The following is a 17,840-nucleotide window of genomic DNA, read 5'->3' as shown; positions in this document are numbered from 1 at the left end:
ACACATGCTGCCTGGAGGAGCTGTGGAAACCCTGGCAGTGCTCAAGGTTGGCTGGGGCTTTGGTCGCCTGGTCTATGGAAGGTGACCCTGACCATGGTAGCGGTTGGGACTGAATGGGCTCTAAGGTCACTTCCAACTCAAACCATTCTATAATTCTATGACGCAGGGTGGCTAGGGACAGTAGGGCAGTGCAATTCACAGGACTGAGAACCAAATCATAGCCTATACCAAAAGGTAGAACCAGACCAACAGGTTCATCTCATTTATTCCTTAGGCAAAACTTCTGCCTAACTAGGGCTGATGTGGTTGTTTGTTTTTGTTTTTTTTTTTGCTTTTTCAGCAAAGCCCTGTTAGCTTAAAGTTGCACCAATCTGTGCCAAATTCACTCATCTTTACCCCATGCAACATCCTTGCCTCCCCAGGGTAATTGCACAACCTGCGATGGCAGAGATGACAGCAAGGAATACGCCAACATCCGCTCTGCCATGAAGGTCCTTATGTTCACTGACACAGAAAACTGGGAGATCTCCAAGCTGCTGGCTGCTATCCTGCACATGGGGAACCTGAAGTATGAAGGTAAAAGGACAAAATGCAAGGGTGTGTTCCAGCATGCTTTTCCTCCTTATTCTGCACAGTGAGATGGAGCCAAGGTAACGCACCATATCTAGACCACCTGCCATGATACTGTTTTAAGGATTCAGCTGTTTATTGTGATTTGTAAGGACACTTGATATTATTGTAGTGTGTAAGGACAAGAAAGGAGGAATAAATCCACCTGACAACTCTGCAGGGCTGCCAGACTCTGGTGCACACAGTGCAGACAGGCAGTCATGTTCAGCCATCTTCACTAGGACCCAATACATGTCATCTCCACCTTGCTGTGTCTGTTCCATCAGCATGGGGCTGGCAGCCCTTTATTTAAGGCTGTGACATTCACCTCTTCCGAATTAGGGAATTTGGATATGACCATAGATCATTCAGCAAATCCAGATTTGGCAAGGAGAGATCAACAGTGTGGTCAAGAAGTGCCTAGGTTGTTTGATAAGTCTTTGTAAAAGTTCCAAGCTGCTCTGATGTCATTTCCATATGGTTAGTATGGAAAACAGAAGCCACGCATACATCCTAGAAATTTTGTCATCCCATAAGCCGCTGAATACAAGTCTGTTGCTGGCAGTAGCAGATCTCCAGCAGCTGCCTTAACTTTTCTCCCCCCACTAATGGTTAGATTTTACCTGGCCACCAAGATGAGGCATTGAGGAGAGACCCTTTCCCTCTCCTGTTATCTTCTGCAGAGCTACATCCCTTGCTGACTGCTTTCCCTGTGCTTCTCTTCCCCCAGCTCGGACCTATGACAACCTGGATGCTTGTGAGGTTGTGCAGTCAGCGTCACTGATCACTGCAGCATCATTGCTGGAGGTCAGTGTCTCTGTAGTGGTGAGTGGTATTGTCCTTTTTTTGGTTTGTTCCTGCATTCTCAGTGTTGTGGAAAGGCTTGGAAAGCTTCGTCTGAGCCAGGATGTCTTTGCCCCTCCAGCCCTAGGAGGCTGTGTAAGCTATACTTGGCACTGGCAGTATGGAGGATGTCTCCATCTGAGCTCCTCTTCACATGAGTGGAGAGGAACAGACATTGTAGTGGCACATAGTCCTAAGAAAGACACCCCAGAGAGTCCCTGAAATAGCCTGTTTCTCTCATTGATGAAAGATCATTATGGGCAGTCAAGAAAGATACACACCTATCTGTATGTGTCTGGTGAGGTGAGGTGATCCTCACCCAGCCACCCATAAAGGGAATGGAGTGCTCCTCTGTGCTTCCCCATCACAAATCTAGGCTCCCTCAGAGGCACCCACTCATCACTGTGGCCCCAGAGTGTTACCCACACCCATCTTCAGGCTTCATGAGCTTTATGAACTGGATGTTTCTCTTGCATGATCTCAAGTCTACAAAAAGCTGACAAGATGCAAAGCTACATTGATGCTGGCAGGCTTTGCAGGCTTTCCTTTTTCATCTCCATTCCCCACACCTTGTTAGCATCTCTCACTATGTCACAAAGAACACTTTTCATAGTAAAACATTATATTAATTAGTCTTTCTGAAAGTGCCTGTGACATCATTTGAGATCTGTGAAATGATGCTTACCTCCAGTTATGAGGATCTGCACAGTTCTTTTCCAGCCATTTATACTCAAGCTATGGTAAGGAACTCTTCACCTATAAAGTCAGCAGCTGTGTTTGGTGGTACGTTTGCCAGGTTGAGCCTCAGGATGTGATGAACTGCCTCACCAGCCGAACTATAATCACCAGAGGTGAGACTGTTTCAACTCCTCTCAGCATGGAACAAGCACTGGATGTGAGGGACGCTTTTGTAAAGGTAAATCTTGGGGTATTCCTTCCTGTTCCCACGATGAAGCAATTTGTCAGTTTTGAGACCAGAGCATCCACTGCATGGGAAGAGTGAGCTTCAGGAATAGATCCTCAGCTACTCAGAGCAACACTTGCAACCCCTGCAGCACCCACACCTGAGTTCCAAGATTTTGACACGCTTAATTCAGTGAAATTGTGCTAGTAAATAAAACATGTTGACAGGGACAGAGCTGTTCAGCTGTCACCAAAGCACTTACAGAGAGCATCACCCGAGGCTCTTAGGTGATGGAGGTTAATAGGTTGTGTATGCATCACTGTTTGCAGTCCCATGTAATGTTACAAAACATGCATAAATAGCTCATTACAAATTCTGCTCTGGTCTTTGTTGGCCTCATTAGGCATGATATCCTAGGCTTGCCTAATAATGTAGTGTGGCTCTGCTGACCCACAGAAAAGGAAACCAGGGGAAACATGAGCTGGGGTTAGAGTAAGCACATAGGAAAGTATCAAAATTTGAGATTTTGCTTTAGGTTTTATTTGGTCTAGGCTTTCAAGTCCACTGTCCTTGATCTACACAGTGGCTCTTGCAGCTTTAAAATATGTCAAGAGTGTAGCATACTCTTCTTTGGGAGCGGTCCAGTTGCTGGTTGTGCTCTAGGGATTTCTGTGCCATCAAGGAGGAGTGATGCCACAGACTATCAGGGTGAACTTCTAACTTGTCTCAGTAAGCTCTGCATTTGGGATATTGCAGGGAATTTATGGACGGCTCTTTGTGTGGATCGTGGAGAAGATCAACGCTGCAATTTACAGACCTCCTTCGCAGGAACTCAAAAGTGTTAGAAGATCCATCGGCCTCCTTGACATCTTTGGCTTTGAGAACTTCACTGTGAACAGGTATGGAGCCTGCAGAAGGAGACCCAGGTCTTAACCCTCATTCACCAATCCAAACTAACGTCTTGCAGTTCTTTCATCTCCCCTGGGATGAACAGGGCTCTATTTCTGCATAAGAGATTATCAGAATTAATCATTTTTTATGTTGCAGAAGACAAGATACTTCCATTATTTGTTTAATTATTGTCCAAAATGTATCCACAGGAGATGACCTCCAACTAATTTGTTCAGGCTACATACATACAACAGTGGTGACATTGTTTTGGGGGAGAAAAACTGGACCAATGTGGTGATTTTTAGCCAACAGCAACCTTACGAAGTGATTAACAAGACCTGAAGATATTGCTTCAAGCGTTGGAGAGTAATGGAGAAATAAAGACTATGGTGGATCTAAACTGACCTTTCCTTCAATTTCTGTCCACAGTTTTGAGCAGCTGTGCATCAACTTTGCAAATGAGAACTTGCAGCAGTTCTTTGTGCGTCACGTTTTCAAACTGGAGCAGGAGGAGTACAACCTGGAGAACATCAACTGGCAGCACATCGAGTTCACTGATAACCAGGATGCTTTGGACATGATTGCCATCAAACCCATGAACATCATCTCTCTCATTGATGAGGAGAGCAAGTTCCCCAAGGTGTGTTTTGGGCTCAGCCTTTCTTCCAGTGACTCTGCTGGTTTTACCCTCTTTATATTTTCATAATGGCACCCCGTGAGAGATCTAATCAGCCCTAAATCAGGCACCAGGGAAAATGAAACATGCATTTACTAGTCAGTTATCAACTCATAGCTTTCATTATTCCATTAGTATCACGACCATGCTTAAGACAAATTAACATTTCTGATGGAATAATACACCTGTAAAGGCTCTAGGACAGCTTTTGACTGAAAGTTTAAGAAAAAAATATTGTTAAATATACTCACTCCTGACTAGTTTGAACACAGCACAGAACACCATATTTTTTTTGCTTTGTTTTCTCCATTTGAGATATCCCTTCCAACCCATCTCTTGTCAAAACAAATGCACATTGTCCCCTGAGGGGAAAAAAAAAAAAAATGCACTATTGATTGGAAAATTACTGTCATGGGACAAACCTTGGTTAAATGGGTGACCTTTTCCTATGTGCACAGGGTACAGATGCCACGATGTTACACAAGCTGAACTCCCAGCACAAGCTGAACACCAACTACATTCCTCCAAAGAATAACTATGAAACCCAGTTTGGCATTAATCATTTTGCTGGAATAGTTTACTACGAAACAAAAGGTATGGGCCCTTGGGGGACTGCAGGTGTTAGGGAATGCTCAGGGAAGATGAGATATTGCTGCAATGAAGCAGAGTTGGATGGCAGTCAGTACTAGTGTCAGTGTTCTCCTTTTCTGGCAGCCATAGTCTTTCAGCAGTGCCCGTAATCTGCAGAGCTTTGAGCTCTGTGTCCCCAGGAGAAAACTGCAGTGCTTTTCATCATTACTGTTTTTGATCTGGTCTCAAGATGTGTCTCGTCTTCTTCCTCTCTGCTCACTCCACCGTTTTTGCTTAGTCTTTCCTAATGAAATCCACTCAGGTCCATCCCAAGCTACGGCTCTGTCAGGATATTTAATTGTCCTGGGCTCTGGGATAACCTGCATTGAATTTTTCACACATGAGCTCTGCAAGCTCTGTTTCATTGCGCAGCACAGCATGTCCTTAACCCTTAAGCAGTTCCATACAAATGAAGGGCACATTTTCATTACAGTTTCTTGCTTTTGTGCGCCTCTCATTACCTCCAAAGAGAAGCCAGTAGCCCAGCAACCCAGAGGCTGTATACAAGCCACCTGTTGGCCATCTCACCTTATGTGATCGACCTATGTGTTGTCCTATTATCCTTCAGGTTTCTTGGAAAAAAACAGGGACACGTTGCATGGAGACATCATTCAGCTGGTGCATTCGTCAAAAAACAAGTTCATCAAACAGATTTTCCAAGCAGATGTGGCGATGGTAAGGCATGCAGCAGGTGGGAGAAGATCTTTATTTACAGGGAGAGTTTTCTTTGAAAGGGTGGAGGAATTGCAAAGGGTCTTACTGCTTGGGTGCTCTTTGGGGTGTTTCAAACCTATTAGTAAGAGCCAAAAGCCACGAAGTATGAATGTGGTACAACCACATTCACACTCCCAGGTCACACAGTTCAGTTCTTAAAAGACTGTTTCGTTCTGTGATTTGCTCTTCTATTAATTGTATAGGGATGAGAACAATGGGGTTTTTGATTGTAGAAATCTGAGAAAGACCAGCCCTTACTGTTGAATAGTCCAAATATTCATATAATGGAGTGAGAGATGGAAACCGAATAACTGCTCTGAATGAGTTGAATATCAAGGATGCTGGGTTAAGACTTTCCAAAGTAATCACGTTTTTCAGGTGTTGATGTCTTGTTTCCAAACATCAGTCAATGCCACTGATGGTACAAGGGACTTAGGGACTTTCAGGAATGCCAAACAGATTTAAGTGCTGAATATGATGGACTCTGAAGGAAAATTAATGTTTAGATTCCAAATAAATTTCTTAAAATGGGCTACAGGTTCTTTTGTAAGTCTTATACAAAACACGGCCACTCAGCTTTGCTCCTTCTGCAGTGAATAACTGATATCACTTTGACTTTATTAGGAATGAGATAAGGTTTATCAGCCCACTCAAGCTACCACTTGGCATGACACTGTCCCCACAAGTGGATGCTCCTGCTGAACTAGATGCTAACTCCCTTAGCATCAGTGATGCTACCCTCTTTGCTTTTTATTGCTTGTTCCTCAATGCTTTTTGTTTTCAGTGCAAGATTTGCAGCTCACCTTGGAAATGATTTCTTGCTTGTTTGGGTAGAACAGACATAATGTTTGCTCTGGGGAATTGATAAGAGGGAGCTCTCAGGTTTATGCAGTTGTGCAGACTTATTCATGGGAACATCTACTGAGCCGCTGTCTTTAAAAGATGCTCTCAGTATGGCAAGCCAAACTGAGATGCCTGCTAGGGCATTGTCTATGATTTGAGAACTGAGACATTTTAAACCATCAGAGCAAGTTGTCATTAAACACTATCAGAATCTGTCCTGAATGGTGATCCCTCTGCCCATGATGTTTAATTATCTCTGCTTTTCTTTTCTGAATGAGGGATTTGTAGTCTGATACGGAATTGGGAAGGGAGTAAAAATTCTGTCATAGGTTGTCTAATCATGCACCATATTAGCATGAACTGAGAGAATATGAATCTCCTAACATGCAAACAAAATCTGCAAAGAAAAGAAGGATGGTGTAGGAGATGACTTTGTCATTGCCTCTCACAAAAATTCAGCCATCTTTGCAGCCTCTTTCTTCAAAGACATCTCCTAAAAGAAGGAGTAAGTAGGTAAGCACAGGTTATACGAGTGCATGCAGCAGTGAGCTGGGAAAAGATTCTGTTTAGAGGTCTGCAATTTTTTTTTTGAGCATCAGGAGGACTTTCTTCCTGAGAAAGACTGGCCAAGTCAATCAAAGACAATCTAAGAATATTTCCACCAAAGAAAAGACCAGTGGCCACTCTGGTGAGAGCTAAATTAGGCTTTTGTCCTCAGGAACTTCTCAGTGAGCTCGTAGGATTTGGTGAAAAGCAAATCTGTATCTAGTTTCTGGCATTCCAACTTCAAATGTGTTCTTTATGTGCCAGAAAATTGAAGGAGCCACTGGTCAAGAAAGTTTCAAAACCAACCTAAAGCATATGTTTGAATATGTTTGAATGACCTAACCTTTGTGCACACCAAATCCTGTGTGGGGGAAACCAGATATTGCTGGACCACACAGGGCTGAGCTTTGTTCTTGGGTGCCCATTGTGGAGGAAGTCTGTCTGCATGCACTGACTGAATTGAAACATTGCTTTGAGCACTGTCAAGTGAAATGACACATTCAGTGGGAATTGTACATGGTTTCTCAGAGGAATCAACATGGCCCATAGCCATCATGGTCTGACAGTCCTGCATGCTCCACTTGCAGATAGAGCAGGAAAGGTGGAAATCAAAGATGGAATATTGATGAAGGGGAAAAGAAAGAGCAGATCTGGGTGCTTTTCCCTCAGTGAAAAGTTTATTTCTGTAGAATCTATATGACTAGAATCTGGGGACGAAGAGAGCAATATCTTTAGGATTCTTGTGAGGTTTTTTTTTTTTATTTTTGATGGTATCTTGCAACTGGTCAGAGGAGAGCAGGGATTTGCAAGGCAGAGGACTGGGGAAGGCTGAAACTGAATGGTAACAAGTGAGTTATTTCGAAGAGGCAAGAGCTGGACAGCAGTGGTTCCCTCAGGTTCAAGGATGTGACATTAAGAGAAAAGGGAAAACTCAGGATGAGGATCTACAAAAATCTACGAATTAGCATATTTTGTTGATGGGGTGTTTCAACACCTCCAAGACTAACAATGTCGGGCTCCTAGTTTGGTTATTCCTTCTTTTCACTGTTTGCTCTTTTCTGTCTCTGTTCTTTTTGTTGTTTGTTTGTTTGTTTGTTTTACCTGTGCTTCATGTAGTTTCTCTGTGGCTATGCATCCAGCACTTTTGGCCAGTCGCCCACACCCACGCCAAAGGTAAACTGAATACATGAGTTTCTCTGCTGTATGTTCACCTCTCCTTGGCAAAGATTGTGCTTTTCTCTTGTTGGTCTGTTGCTCTCCCTGTGTTCTCTATAGACAATCCATTTCAAGCGTTGGTGTGACAAAGAGCTTTTTTAGGGCTTGCTGACTATGTACAGAAGTATGAATCATTTATTTCAAATATATAAATTCAACTCAGAGGAGATTTATCACAATGGGAGTTTGGTTTGGATAAAATCAGAACCAGCCTGAGACAAAGTTTTGGATTTGGATTTTTGTTTGTTTGTTTGTTTGTTTTGTTGATGGTTTTTTTTCCTTTTTTTTTTTTTTTCCCCTGATATTTGAATCCTTTTATTTAACTTCAGATTGACCACCTGTGGGATTTGGTTGATGTTTATCATGTTGCCAACATTGGCTTCAGTGGGACATTACACCTCAGTGCAATGGCAAATCTGGCTCTGTTTTGCACAGGGGGGGCAGGAAGCTGATGGTTCATGCACAGAGACTCTTGGATTGCATTATGGGATTGCTTGGAAATGTTATCATTTTCAGGGACATTTCATGCCTTGTGATAGTTCAAATTCAATTCTTCAAAGGTGCAGTTAATATTGAACTTTTCCATGCTCATCCAAACAGGCTCTTGTCACCTGTTTTAGGTCTTTTCTGTTGTACCTCACCTCCTGACTGGTTCTGATGGCTTCCCAAACCTTTTGTGCTAGATGTTTGACCATAGAGTATTGTGTGCTAATGGTTTTGTGACATCAGCTTTGTGACTCTGCCTACATTTCCATGACAGCCCTCTAATAGCCAAGGAATTATGTTAGAGATGGACCTGGCTTTCAAAATTCAGATCCTTGCATGGGCTGAATTTCAACCCTTCTTACTTCCACGTTGTTTCAGTATGTTTGTATTTGGAATTCCAATGAGGATGACCTAACCCAAAATGAATCAAAGCCATTCATTCCAAAGCTGAATTCCTTCCCCTCCATATCATGATTGAAAAGTGTTTGGGAGCAGCATCTTGTTGAGCCCTGTTCTAAGGCTGTGGCAGTGCCACATACCAAAAGAAAAAATTATTCCTGAGTTAAGATATGGTGAAGTAAAGCACAGGAGAGAATTGTGCAAAATCCATCAGAAATGCCCATGTCAGTCTTTTTCTTTGATGACAACAAGAGATACAGGGAAATGGGAGAAATAACACTGATGATTTCTGAGAGTCTTGTTGTCATTACAGTTCTCATAATGTAGCCTAGTGTTTTGTAAATTTTCTAATAAAGAATTGATCATGTTTGGTAAGCACTGAGGCAAGGGAAAAACAACAGTTACAACAGTAACTTGTAGAAAATTGAGCCTTAGTTCAAAAGAGTAATACTCAGAACTGTTATTTATCCCATGTCAGCTTTGCATCTCAAGGCAGTTTCCAGATTGCACACCCTTTAGGACAGACACTGTCTCTTCACTATATGCTACCTCAAAACCTGCTATGAAGTGGCCCCAACTTTCAGTGGTCACCTAGAGGCGACCCCAATGACATTTCCCACAGCAAACAGTGAGCATCAGTGTCCTCAGACTTGACAAAAATAAAAGGCTAAAGCACATGCCATTTTGGCATGGCTCAGGGCTGCAACCATAGTATCATTAAGGTTGGAAAAGACCTCTGAGATGACAGAATTCAACTCCAACCCTTTCCACCATGCCCATTTACCATATTCCTCAGTGCCACATCTCCACAGTTCTTTAACACCTGTAGGGATGGTGACTCCACCACCTCCCTGAGCAGCCTGTTCCAAGGCCTCACCACTCTTTCTTTATGAGAAGAATTTACCCAGCACGTGTGAATCTTGCTTATCCTTCCCCATTACACAAATCTCAACCTCCTTGAGCTAGGCTATCTATGGACACTGATCAAGAAACAATGTCTGTCCCAAAGATGCTACTATAGGAGTTTGAAAGCTAGGACCTATCTGGCCAGGAGAAAAGTAGAATGTATTCAGCCCTTTATCCTTCAGTTTGTTGGGACTGTGTCTATTTTGAGCTAAAAAAGTTCTTCCTCCACAGCACAGTTTATATTTTCAGTGCTTCACATTGTTGGCAGGCTGCTCCACTTACTTTTTTGGCCATTTTGTTGAAATGACAAAGGAGATGTGATTGTCCCCACACTGGTGTTTAGTTGAGGCAGGAGGAACAATGACTTCAGCATTGTCATCCTGTCCATGCAGGAAGAAGTTGATGAAAAACTCTTGCCTGAGGTTTCATTGTGTAGCTGAGAGCCCAGTTAGTGCCCATGGAGCTGGTGCCCACCATGGAAGGGTCAGTGTGAAATGTCAGAGATGCAGGGGACATCCATCCATTCATGTCCCAGATCCATGTGAATGGATGATGCCTTCTTGACAGGAGGGGCCTGGAGCTCTCTAATGATTTGAATAAGAATTCAAATTCTGGCCAAATTTTGTCCAGGTTCTGGCCAATGTTCCTTCTCTCCTGTCATTCCCATCAAAAGGCTCTTAGGATGCAAATAACACCACTGCCTTACACCAGAGCTGGATGCGTGCAAGGAAGAACTGCAAGGCACCAGCAAGGCAGAATCTGCTGTCTGCTGGTAAACCACTCTTTCATTCCCATATTGGGGACCCTTGTATGAAGTCTTCCACCCTTCCAACCACAACAGCTGACAAATGACCTCTCCCAGCTAAACCCAAATCAGCAACTGCTTCCAACTCCCAGCTGTGCTCCTGCATCTGTTGCTGCTTCTTGTGACTGTCATTTCATATTGCATGAAGGTGACCCCTTACACAGAATGAGCAAAGTGCTAAGAAAGCAGCCACCAAAATTATCCAAACTAGGATTCTTGCTAACACAGCCTATTCCTCATCAAATCTGTGATGGAATGCGAGCATCGAACTTTATGCTGCTCTGCAGGTAGCAGCTGCATCCATTAATTACCTTAGGTTTGTTAATAATTTGTCCTTCAATGGAGAATTTTGCTGGGAGAGATCACTGGTGACCCCCCAAGCTCTCTTGGCCAAGACAAGCAGGTTTTTCTGGTGTGTGCATGAGCTGGGTTTTCTCTGCTCACGTTGTCTTGTTGGAATTCCATGATGACTTTGTGTTTGTGCTGATTGGGTTTGTCCTGTTATTGTGTCCAACCTGAGCTCTGGAAGTGCCTCATTTTGGGGGGTTGGGGATGTTGTCTGCTGTAAGATGAAGCACACGTAAGGATTTTAGCAAAAGAAGTCAAAATAAAACTTACCACCTTGTAAAACAGAGGGGCAAGGTCAGTGCAGTTGGAGACTTTGTGGCTCCACACCATGGCTTGGCCACCTGCAAAGAAGAGGATGTTTGGAGGAAACATGCATGAAAATCCTGCTGGAATCCTCCCTTTGGGAATTCCATGGCCATCAGGTCATATCACAGGCCATGTCACAGTGTGTCCTATTTTCAGTCCAGAGGGAGTTGTAATGTGGGGCCTGCCTCTTCCTCCTCCAACCCATCAGCAGCACCTGCTGCCCTACAAATGCTCCCTGGACACCAGACCACTGTGTCTGATGTTTGACATGCTATGGTAGTAGCAAAAAGAAAGCCAGTGGCTTCATTTAGTTTGGAGGAGTGTTCTCCCACAACAAAGAAAGGGCTATTGAGAGAAAACTTTCCATTCTTCTTTAGAAATACTTGCCCAAACCTCTAGGTGAGATTATTAATTTCACCAATGGAGCTAAAACTAGCAAAATAATCAAAATCATCCTAGAAGAACAGTGAAGCAAGGTTGGCTATACTGTACCCATCCTCTAAGGTGTTCAAGGCCGGGTTGAATGGTGTGCTGGGCAGGCTGAGCTGGTGGTTGGCAACCAGCCCATGGCAGAGAGTTGGAAATGGATGATCTTTAAGGTCCCTTCCAAACTAAGCCATTTTATGATGTATGGGATGGGGAAACCCAAGCGTCTCCTGGTAATGCATTGCCCCAGGTTCCAATAGGGAAATTGCTGAAGACCTAAAAGGGGCTGTTTGCTCTCACAAACCAATCTTCTTTATAGCTTTGCACAAGATGCTTGGGAATGTGAGTCAGACAGAGAGGCTTAAGCAGGACAAATTACATTCCAGTACTATTCCACCTTTGGATGAGGCACACGGGGCAAATTGCAGGTTGTCCATCCAATACAAAAGAGAAAAATTCAGGTGCCCCATGTCCAAGCCCTTTCCCCACATCTTCCACCTCCATCTCAGCCCTGAGGCCTTCACTCCCACCTCCAGCTGCAGCAGGAGTCTCATGGGATCGTGGCTGGAGGGGAAGGGCACTGTTATCCTTTCATTTCCTGAGCCTGCTCTGCTGTGGTTTTGCAGGGAGCGGAGACGAGGAAGCGCTCACCGACTCTCAGCAGCCAGTTCAAGCGCTCCCTGGAGCTGCTGATGAGGACTCTCAGTGTCTGCCAGCCCTTTTTTGTCCGCTGCATCAAGCCCAATGAGTACAAGAAGCCCATGGTAAGTTCTGCTTTTCGTTCTTGCTTGCTTTTTTTTTTTTTTTTTTATGGGATTATCCACTGGTGCTAACGGCTAACACAGCCCTTTCTGCAAGCAAACAAGTCCACAGAATTTATTAAGGTGAATTTGGGCACTTTACCTTCAATGCAGCAGCACGCCAAAACTTTCTGTGAAGGGGAGATGCTTCCCCCATCTCCCTTCCCAAGGATGACCTCGAGGAATTCACCCTTTATCCTATAGGAAATGCCTTTTATTTTCATAGTGGGTCAGAGCCTCCCTTCTAGCCATAGTGCCCTGCATTGTGTCCTCTTGCCAGGTCTGATGTTTCCTACAAGTGATCCCCTTTCTGTGCATGTTTTTTACAAAATCTTTGAGAGATCTTACTTTTTTCACTCCACTAGATTCTTTCCAACTGTTATCTCTTTTTGTTGTTGTTGTTGTTTATTTTGGGGGGGTTTTGATTGTTTGTTTGTTTGCAACAGTAGCAGATGTACAATTAAAAATCACAGAGGGAAAAAAAAAAAAGGTAAATAGCACAAAGGAAAAATAAAAGTTTTGTTCTTATTTTTGGGTGGTCCTGTGTGGAGCCAGGATTTGGACTTGATGATCCTTATGGGTCCCTTCCAACTTGGGATGTTCTGTGATTCTATGATTCCATGAATTAGAATCATAGAACTGTAGAATCATAGAATCCTTAGAGTTGGAAGGGACCTCTGAGGGTCAGTTATATAGCTGTGATTCCCAGGGCTGGGGGTGTTTGACTGTGACGGAGAGGATTATTAGAACATTAGGTATTTTATCCATATGAACAACCCATAGGCAATCCTCCCATCCCTCAAAGCGCTCTTAAACCAAACAACACAAAGGCTTAAGAAAGAAAAAGGTGAAAAATTACTCAGAACCTTAAAAACAATTGGCAGCCCATTAAAACTGCCACTTTTTATTGTGTTTACTTCCAAAGCAGTGAACGCTCTGGGATAAACTTTAATGAATAAATGAGTGTGTATGGCTGTAGATTCCCCAGTGATGTTGAATGGCCTCAGGTTCAGCACCCTGATGAACTGAGTCCTGGATCTATCCCTCTTAGACACCACTCTTAATAGTGATTCTTCTTGGGGATAAAGAGCTTTATCTAATAGTAATTTCAGCTTTTATCTTTCAGTGGCTTATCTAGAGAGTTTATCTAGGCAGAGGTGGAGTTTTATCTAAAGTTAGAAAACTCAAATGAGTGCCAAAAAAAAGCACAAAACATCAAACTTTGGACATCCAAGCAGTGTTTGCTTTTAACTTATGGTTCAGTGAGCATAACACAGCACAGGGCAAAGAGTTTGATGGCTCCGAGTGGTTTATTGTTCTTTGGGTGAACATTAAAAGGCAGTTAATGGCGTATTAAAAGAGTATTTTGGGTTAATATGTAACAGTATGTCTGAACTGAGGTCGCTGAGCTGAGGCCAAAGCAAAACCTTGCTTCAGAGCATGGGTGGTGCTGAGAAATAGCTGCACGTTCTGAACTGATGTTAACAAATTGTTCCTGGTGCCCCAACTCTGAGCTGCTTTTTTGTATTTGGGTATCTGGGATTCAGTCAGGCATTCTGCATCCTTTGTAGCAAATTGTATTTGACCAGCTGTGACAAGAGCTAGCTAGAATATTGTGTTCAGCACATTAACTACTTTTGGTGGGACATAAAAAAGAGATATAAGCTTGAAAGAATCAAAGATAAATTAATCTCACTGTTATAAAAGTGGATGAGTTAACCCTGCATCAAGGACTGCAGTGATGTGAGAAGTGTGTTTTTGTTCTATTTATTTTTGGCATGGTTTAGTAATCCAAAGGAAAAATCTCCCAGATAATGGAGCACAGAGCTGTGCAGGGTCATTGCAAAAGAGAACATTTTCTGGGAGTTCATTTTCTGTCCCAGGCAATGAAGGAAAGTGTGCTGATAGTGATAGGAAACAGCATGCTGGGAAGTGAAAGGTCATTGGAAAGTCCTGGCTGTTTGTTACTTTCTGTTATTTTAAAGCTTTTGTTTCCTTTCTAAAATGTACTTCTGAAAAAAAAAAAAAAAAAGAAAAAGAAAAGAAGAAAAAAAAAAAGAAAAACAACTTTTTTTTTTTACAAGCCTTCAACTGCTTCATGGAGCAGGGAGAGAGGAGGAGAGGAGAACACAACAGGGCTTACTGCCCTAACTTTCTGTGCTGTTCCAGCACCACACCATGCCTTTATTTCACATTTAATGACCATGGGTGGTCATTACAAGGTGTTGTTCACTGTTACGTTGTATTCTCCAGATCTTCTCTTCATCCTTTTCATAGAATGTAGGGCATCTGCTGCTTTGCATAGAGGAGTTAAAGAAAAGTCCATGATAATTAAAGAAAAGTCCATGACTCCTTAGCCTCGGGTCCACCACACGGAGGGTTTGAGTGTGTGCCTGCCCTCAATGCCTTACATAGCTTCCATCTTATGGCCAGGCCAAGGTGTGCAGTCATAAAATTATTTAGGTTGGAAAAGACCTATAGACCAAACCCAACCTATTAGCACCATGCCCACTGACTGACCATGTCCCTCAGTGCCACGTTTCCATGGTTCTTGAACACCTCCAAGAACAGTGACTTCACCACCCCAATGGGCAGCCCGTGTCAATGCATTGCCATTCTTTCTAAGAATAATTTCTTCCTAATATCCAGTCAAACCACCATGTCCTGTAACCTCCCCAGCTGTTTGACCGGGAGCTGTGTGTCCGTCAGCTGAGGTACTCAGGGATGATGGAGACCATTCGGATCCGCCGGGCTGGCTACCCCATCCGCTATACATTTGTGGAGTTTGTGGACCGATACCGGGTGCTTATGCCTGGGGTGAAGCCAGCATACAAGCAGGTGAGTGTCTTCTTCCATTGCCAATAATTGATCCCTCTGAGGTGTTCGTAGGAGTTGCATCCTCTCCGAATGCAATTGCACAACATTTGATCCCCAGATGTGGCAGCAGTGCTCTGGGATTTTCAAGTGAAAGAAGAGTGGTCCCAGGACTGGCAGGGACAGAGAGCTGAGCACCAAGGGGCCCTATTCAGCCATTACCACTCCCTCCCCTTAAATGTGGTGAGAAGTTAATTAGCAGAAAACTACTGGAGTTTAGATCAGAAAGGGTCAGCAGTGAGCAGAAAGGGTGAAGCTGGTCCTGATGAACAACATTTCCATTCCCACTAGGGGGACCTGCGTGGGACATGCCAGCGCATTGCTGAAGCGGTGCTTGGAAAGGATGATGACTGGCAGATTGGCAAGACAAAGATATTCCTGAAGGTACTGGGATCCCTGCATCAACCTGCTATCCAGGATCCCTGTTGATGAAGGGGCCTCCTACCAACCCTTTCCATCACAAGACGTGACCCTTACATCCGGTCTCTGGGCTGGCACAGCAATAAGCAGAAACTGAGCCAAGGCAGGATATTTGGAGCTGGTTTAGGAAGTGTCAGGCAGGAGGAAGTCCTGACACGCTGCCAGCCCTGATGCATGCACATGCTCGTACAGACACAGAAATAGTCACATTAAACTCACAGCCTTTTCCCTCTTAGGCTGAGATGCTTTATTTCGGATCCTGCCTTCACACAAAGCAAAGCAGTAGGAGAGGTGTGCATGCAAAGCCCTGCAGAAAGAGGGATTGAGAGTACAACAAGCTCAGTTTGGTTTTGGCATGTCCTTGCACAACACAGGGCATGCCTACAGTTTACCTCTCTGCATTGGTTCAGCTAACAGCCAGCATTTCAGGTTTCCCAGTAGCCCCCTGAATGAGACCATCCACTGACCATTTATACTGCATTCTCCTTACAAACAGTCTCCTGCATTATGCTTGGGCCATAAGGTTGAGCTGACCAGGAACCAGAATGGAAGCAAAGCCTTCTCTCAAACAAAAATCTCAGATGCCACTAGATTCTGATGGCTTATATTTAAATAACACCCACACCTCACCTCCATCCCTTCCCTAGAAGCTGTTTCTACTAGTCACTCTTTCCAGAGCCTGTTATCAAGATCCCACAGCTGTTAGGGCAGGAAACAGAGAAATCGGGAGGCCCTGAGGGGTAGTGTGAGGTCAAGCAGAGCAGGAAGCATGTGGACTTGCCTCCACTGCACCCAGTGTTGCAGGGCTCAGCATGCTGCAACTGGGACAGAAAGTGGAGCTCAGTGTGGGAGGAATGAAGAAAAAAAGCTTAGATCGGTGCATCTGAATGCTTCAGGACAAGGAAATTCCACGTAATGAAGCTGTTTTGTCCTTAGGATATGGAAGAACTGCAGCTTTAGCTGGAGGGAGTGATGTGGCCAAGGCAGTCTGAGGTTTGCTCCCAAACCTCTCCAGTGCTCCTGGGACTTGTTCCCGTGGCTAGTGGCACTGACATGGAGCTCACCATGGAAGGGCAATATAATTTGTGTGCTTTCAGACACACAAAGTTCAGCATATTCAGCCTGTTGCTGCTCTGGTTCAATTGGGAATTAAGGCAGTGAATCACTAAGATTTATGTTAAGATTTCTCCAGGAGAAGGTAAGGAATGCTCAGGAATTAAAATGTCCAAAGAGTTTGTTTTGGTCTTCTTCCCTTGTGAAGGGCCTTGCATCACCTTTACTGCCACATTTCAAGTGATTGTAGATTTTCACACATGAGTACTGTGTTGTTTCCCCCCTCAGGATCACCATGACATGCTGCTGGAGATTGAGAGGGACAAGGCCATCACAGACAAAGTCATCCTCATCCAGAAGGTTGTGCGTGGGTTCAAGGACAGGTAACCAACCTTTCTGTTGGCTGGGATGTGGGCTAACAAGCATCTCCCATGGGATGCATTGTTCCCTTTTCACCCATCTGACCTGAGCTGTCCATAGCTGGGAAGAGGGGACTTGGCATGCAGTTGCAGCAAATATTGGAGGAAAACAATAGAAAAAATAGAAGTAAAATTATTCCTTGCCTCAAATATGGACAGAGTAGAACCTTCTGTTCCTGCTTGGCGGTGTCTTCAAGGGAGCAAATATTTGTTAAGTGAGACTCTGCTGAAGGCAACACTAAGCCCCCAGTCTGCAGGAGATCCCCACAAGACTGCAACGGGGCTATTGAATCCTCTATTACAACTAACGTTGTTCCCATCTTAGAATTGCAGAATCGCAGACTAGTTTGGGTTGATCAGCTTTTGGCGGATCAGTTTGCCCAAAGCCCTGTCCAACCTGACCTTGAGCACTTTCGAGGATGGGTCACCCACATCTTTTCTAAGCAGACTTTACCAGGCTCTCACCACCTTCAGAGTGGAGAATATCTTCCTAATATCTAATCTAATTCTACCTTCTTTTAATTTGAAGGCATTACACTGTCCTATTGCTACACTCTTTGATAATTACTCTTTTCCAAGCTTTAAGCCCTCTTTAAGCCTTCTGGAAGTCCTTACCACAGCAATCCTATAGAGATCTCTGTGTTATTGTGATGCTGCTGCTCCCAGGGTGTCTATGCACGTGATCAGACCAGTCTCAGGAGCATGTAGTGAGCAGATGAAAGTAGTG

General features: G+C 43.9%; 1 protein-coding gene across 3 annotated transcripts in view; it reads left to right on the top strand.

Moving 5' to 3' along the window:
• MYO7A (myosin VIIA) overlaps positions 1-17,840 on the top strand; it is a 65,932-nt gene that overhangs the window by 19,027 nt on the left and 29,065 nt on the right. For 2 of the 3 annotated variants that reach the window (XM_090134146.1, XM_090134145.1), the window contains exons 8-18: positions 423-576; positions 1,340-1,416; positions 2,249-2,368; positions 3,113-3,255; positions 3,677-3,887; positions 4,382-4,517; positions 5,122-5,228; positions 12,174-12,311; positions 15,027-15,185; positions 15,513-15,605; positions 16,983-17,077. In XM_090134146.1, coding sequence (XP_089990272.1) covers positions 423-576; positions 1,340-1,416; positions 2,249-2,368; positions 3,113-3,255; positions 3,677-3,887; positions 4,382-4,517; positions 5,122-5,228; positions 12,174-12,311; positions 15,027-15,185; positions 15,513-15,605; positions 16,983-17,077 — 1,433 coding nt within the window. Of the gene's footprint in view, positions 1-422; positions 577-1,339; positions 1,417-2,248; positions 2,369-3,112; positions 3,256-3,676; positions 3,888-4,381; positions 4,518-5,121; positions 5,229-7,772; positions 7,830-12,173; positions 12,312-15,026; positions 15,186-15,512; positions 15,606-16,982; positions 17,078-17,840 lie in introns of all 3 variants that reach the window. The other variant, XM_090134147.1, reaches the window with a different exon arrangement.

The sequence above is a fragment of the Phasianus colchicus genome, chromosome 1 (genome assembly GCF_987193195.1).
Source record: "Phasianus colchicus chromosome 1, bPhaCol1.hap1.1, whole genome shotgun sequence".
Lineage (NCBI taxonomy): Eukaryota > Metazoa > Chordata > Aves > Galliformes > Phasianidae > Phasianus > Phasianus colchicus.
Note: the sequence above shows the minus strand (reverse complement) of the source record. Positions and strands in the feature narration are given on the sequence as shown.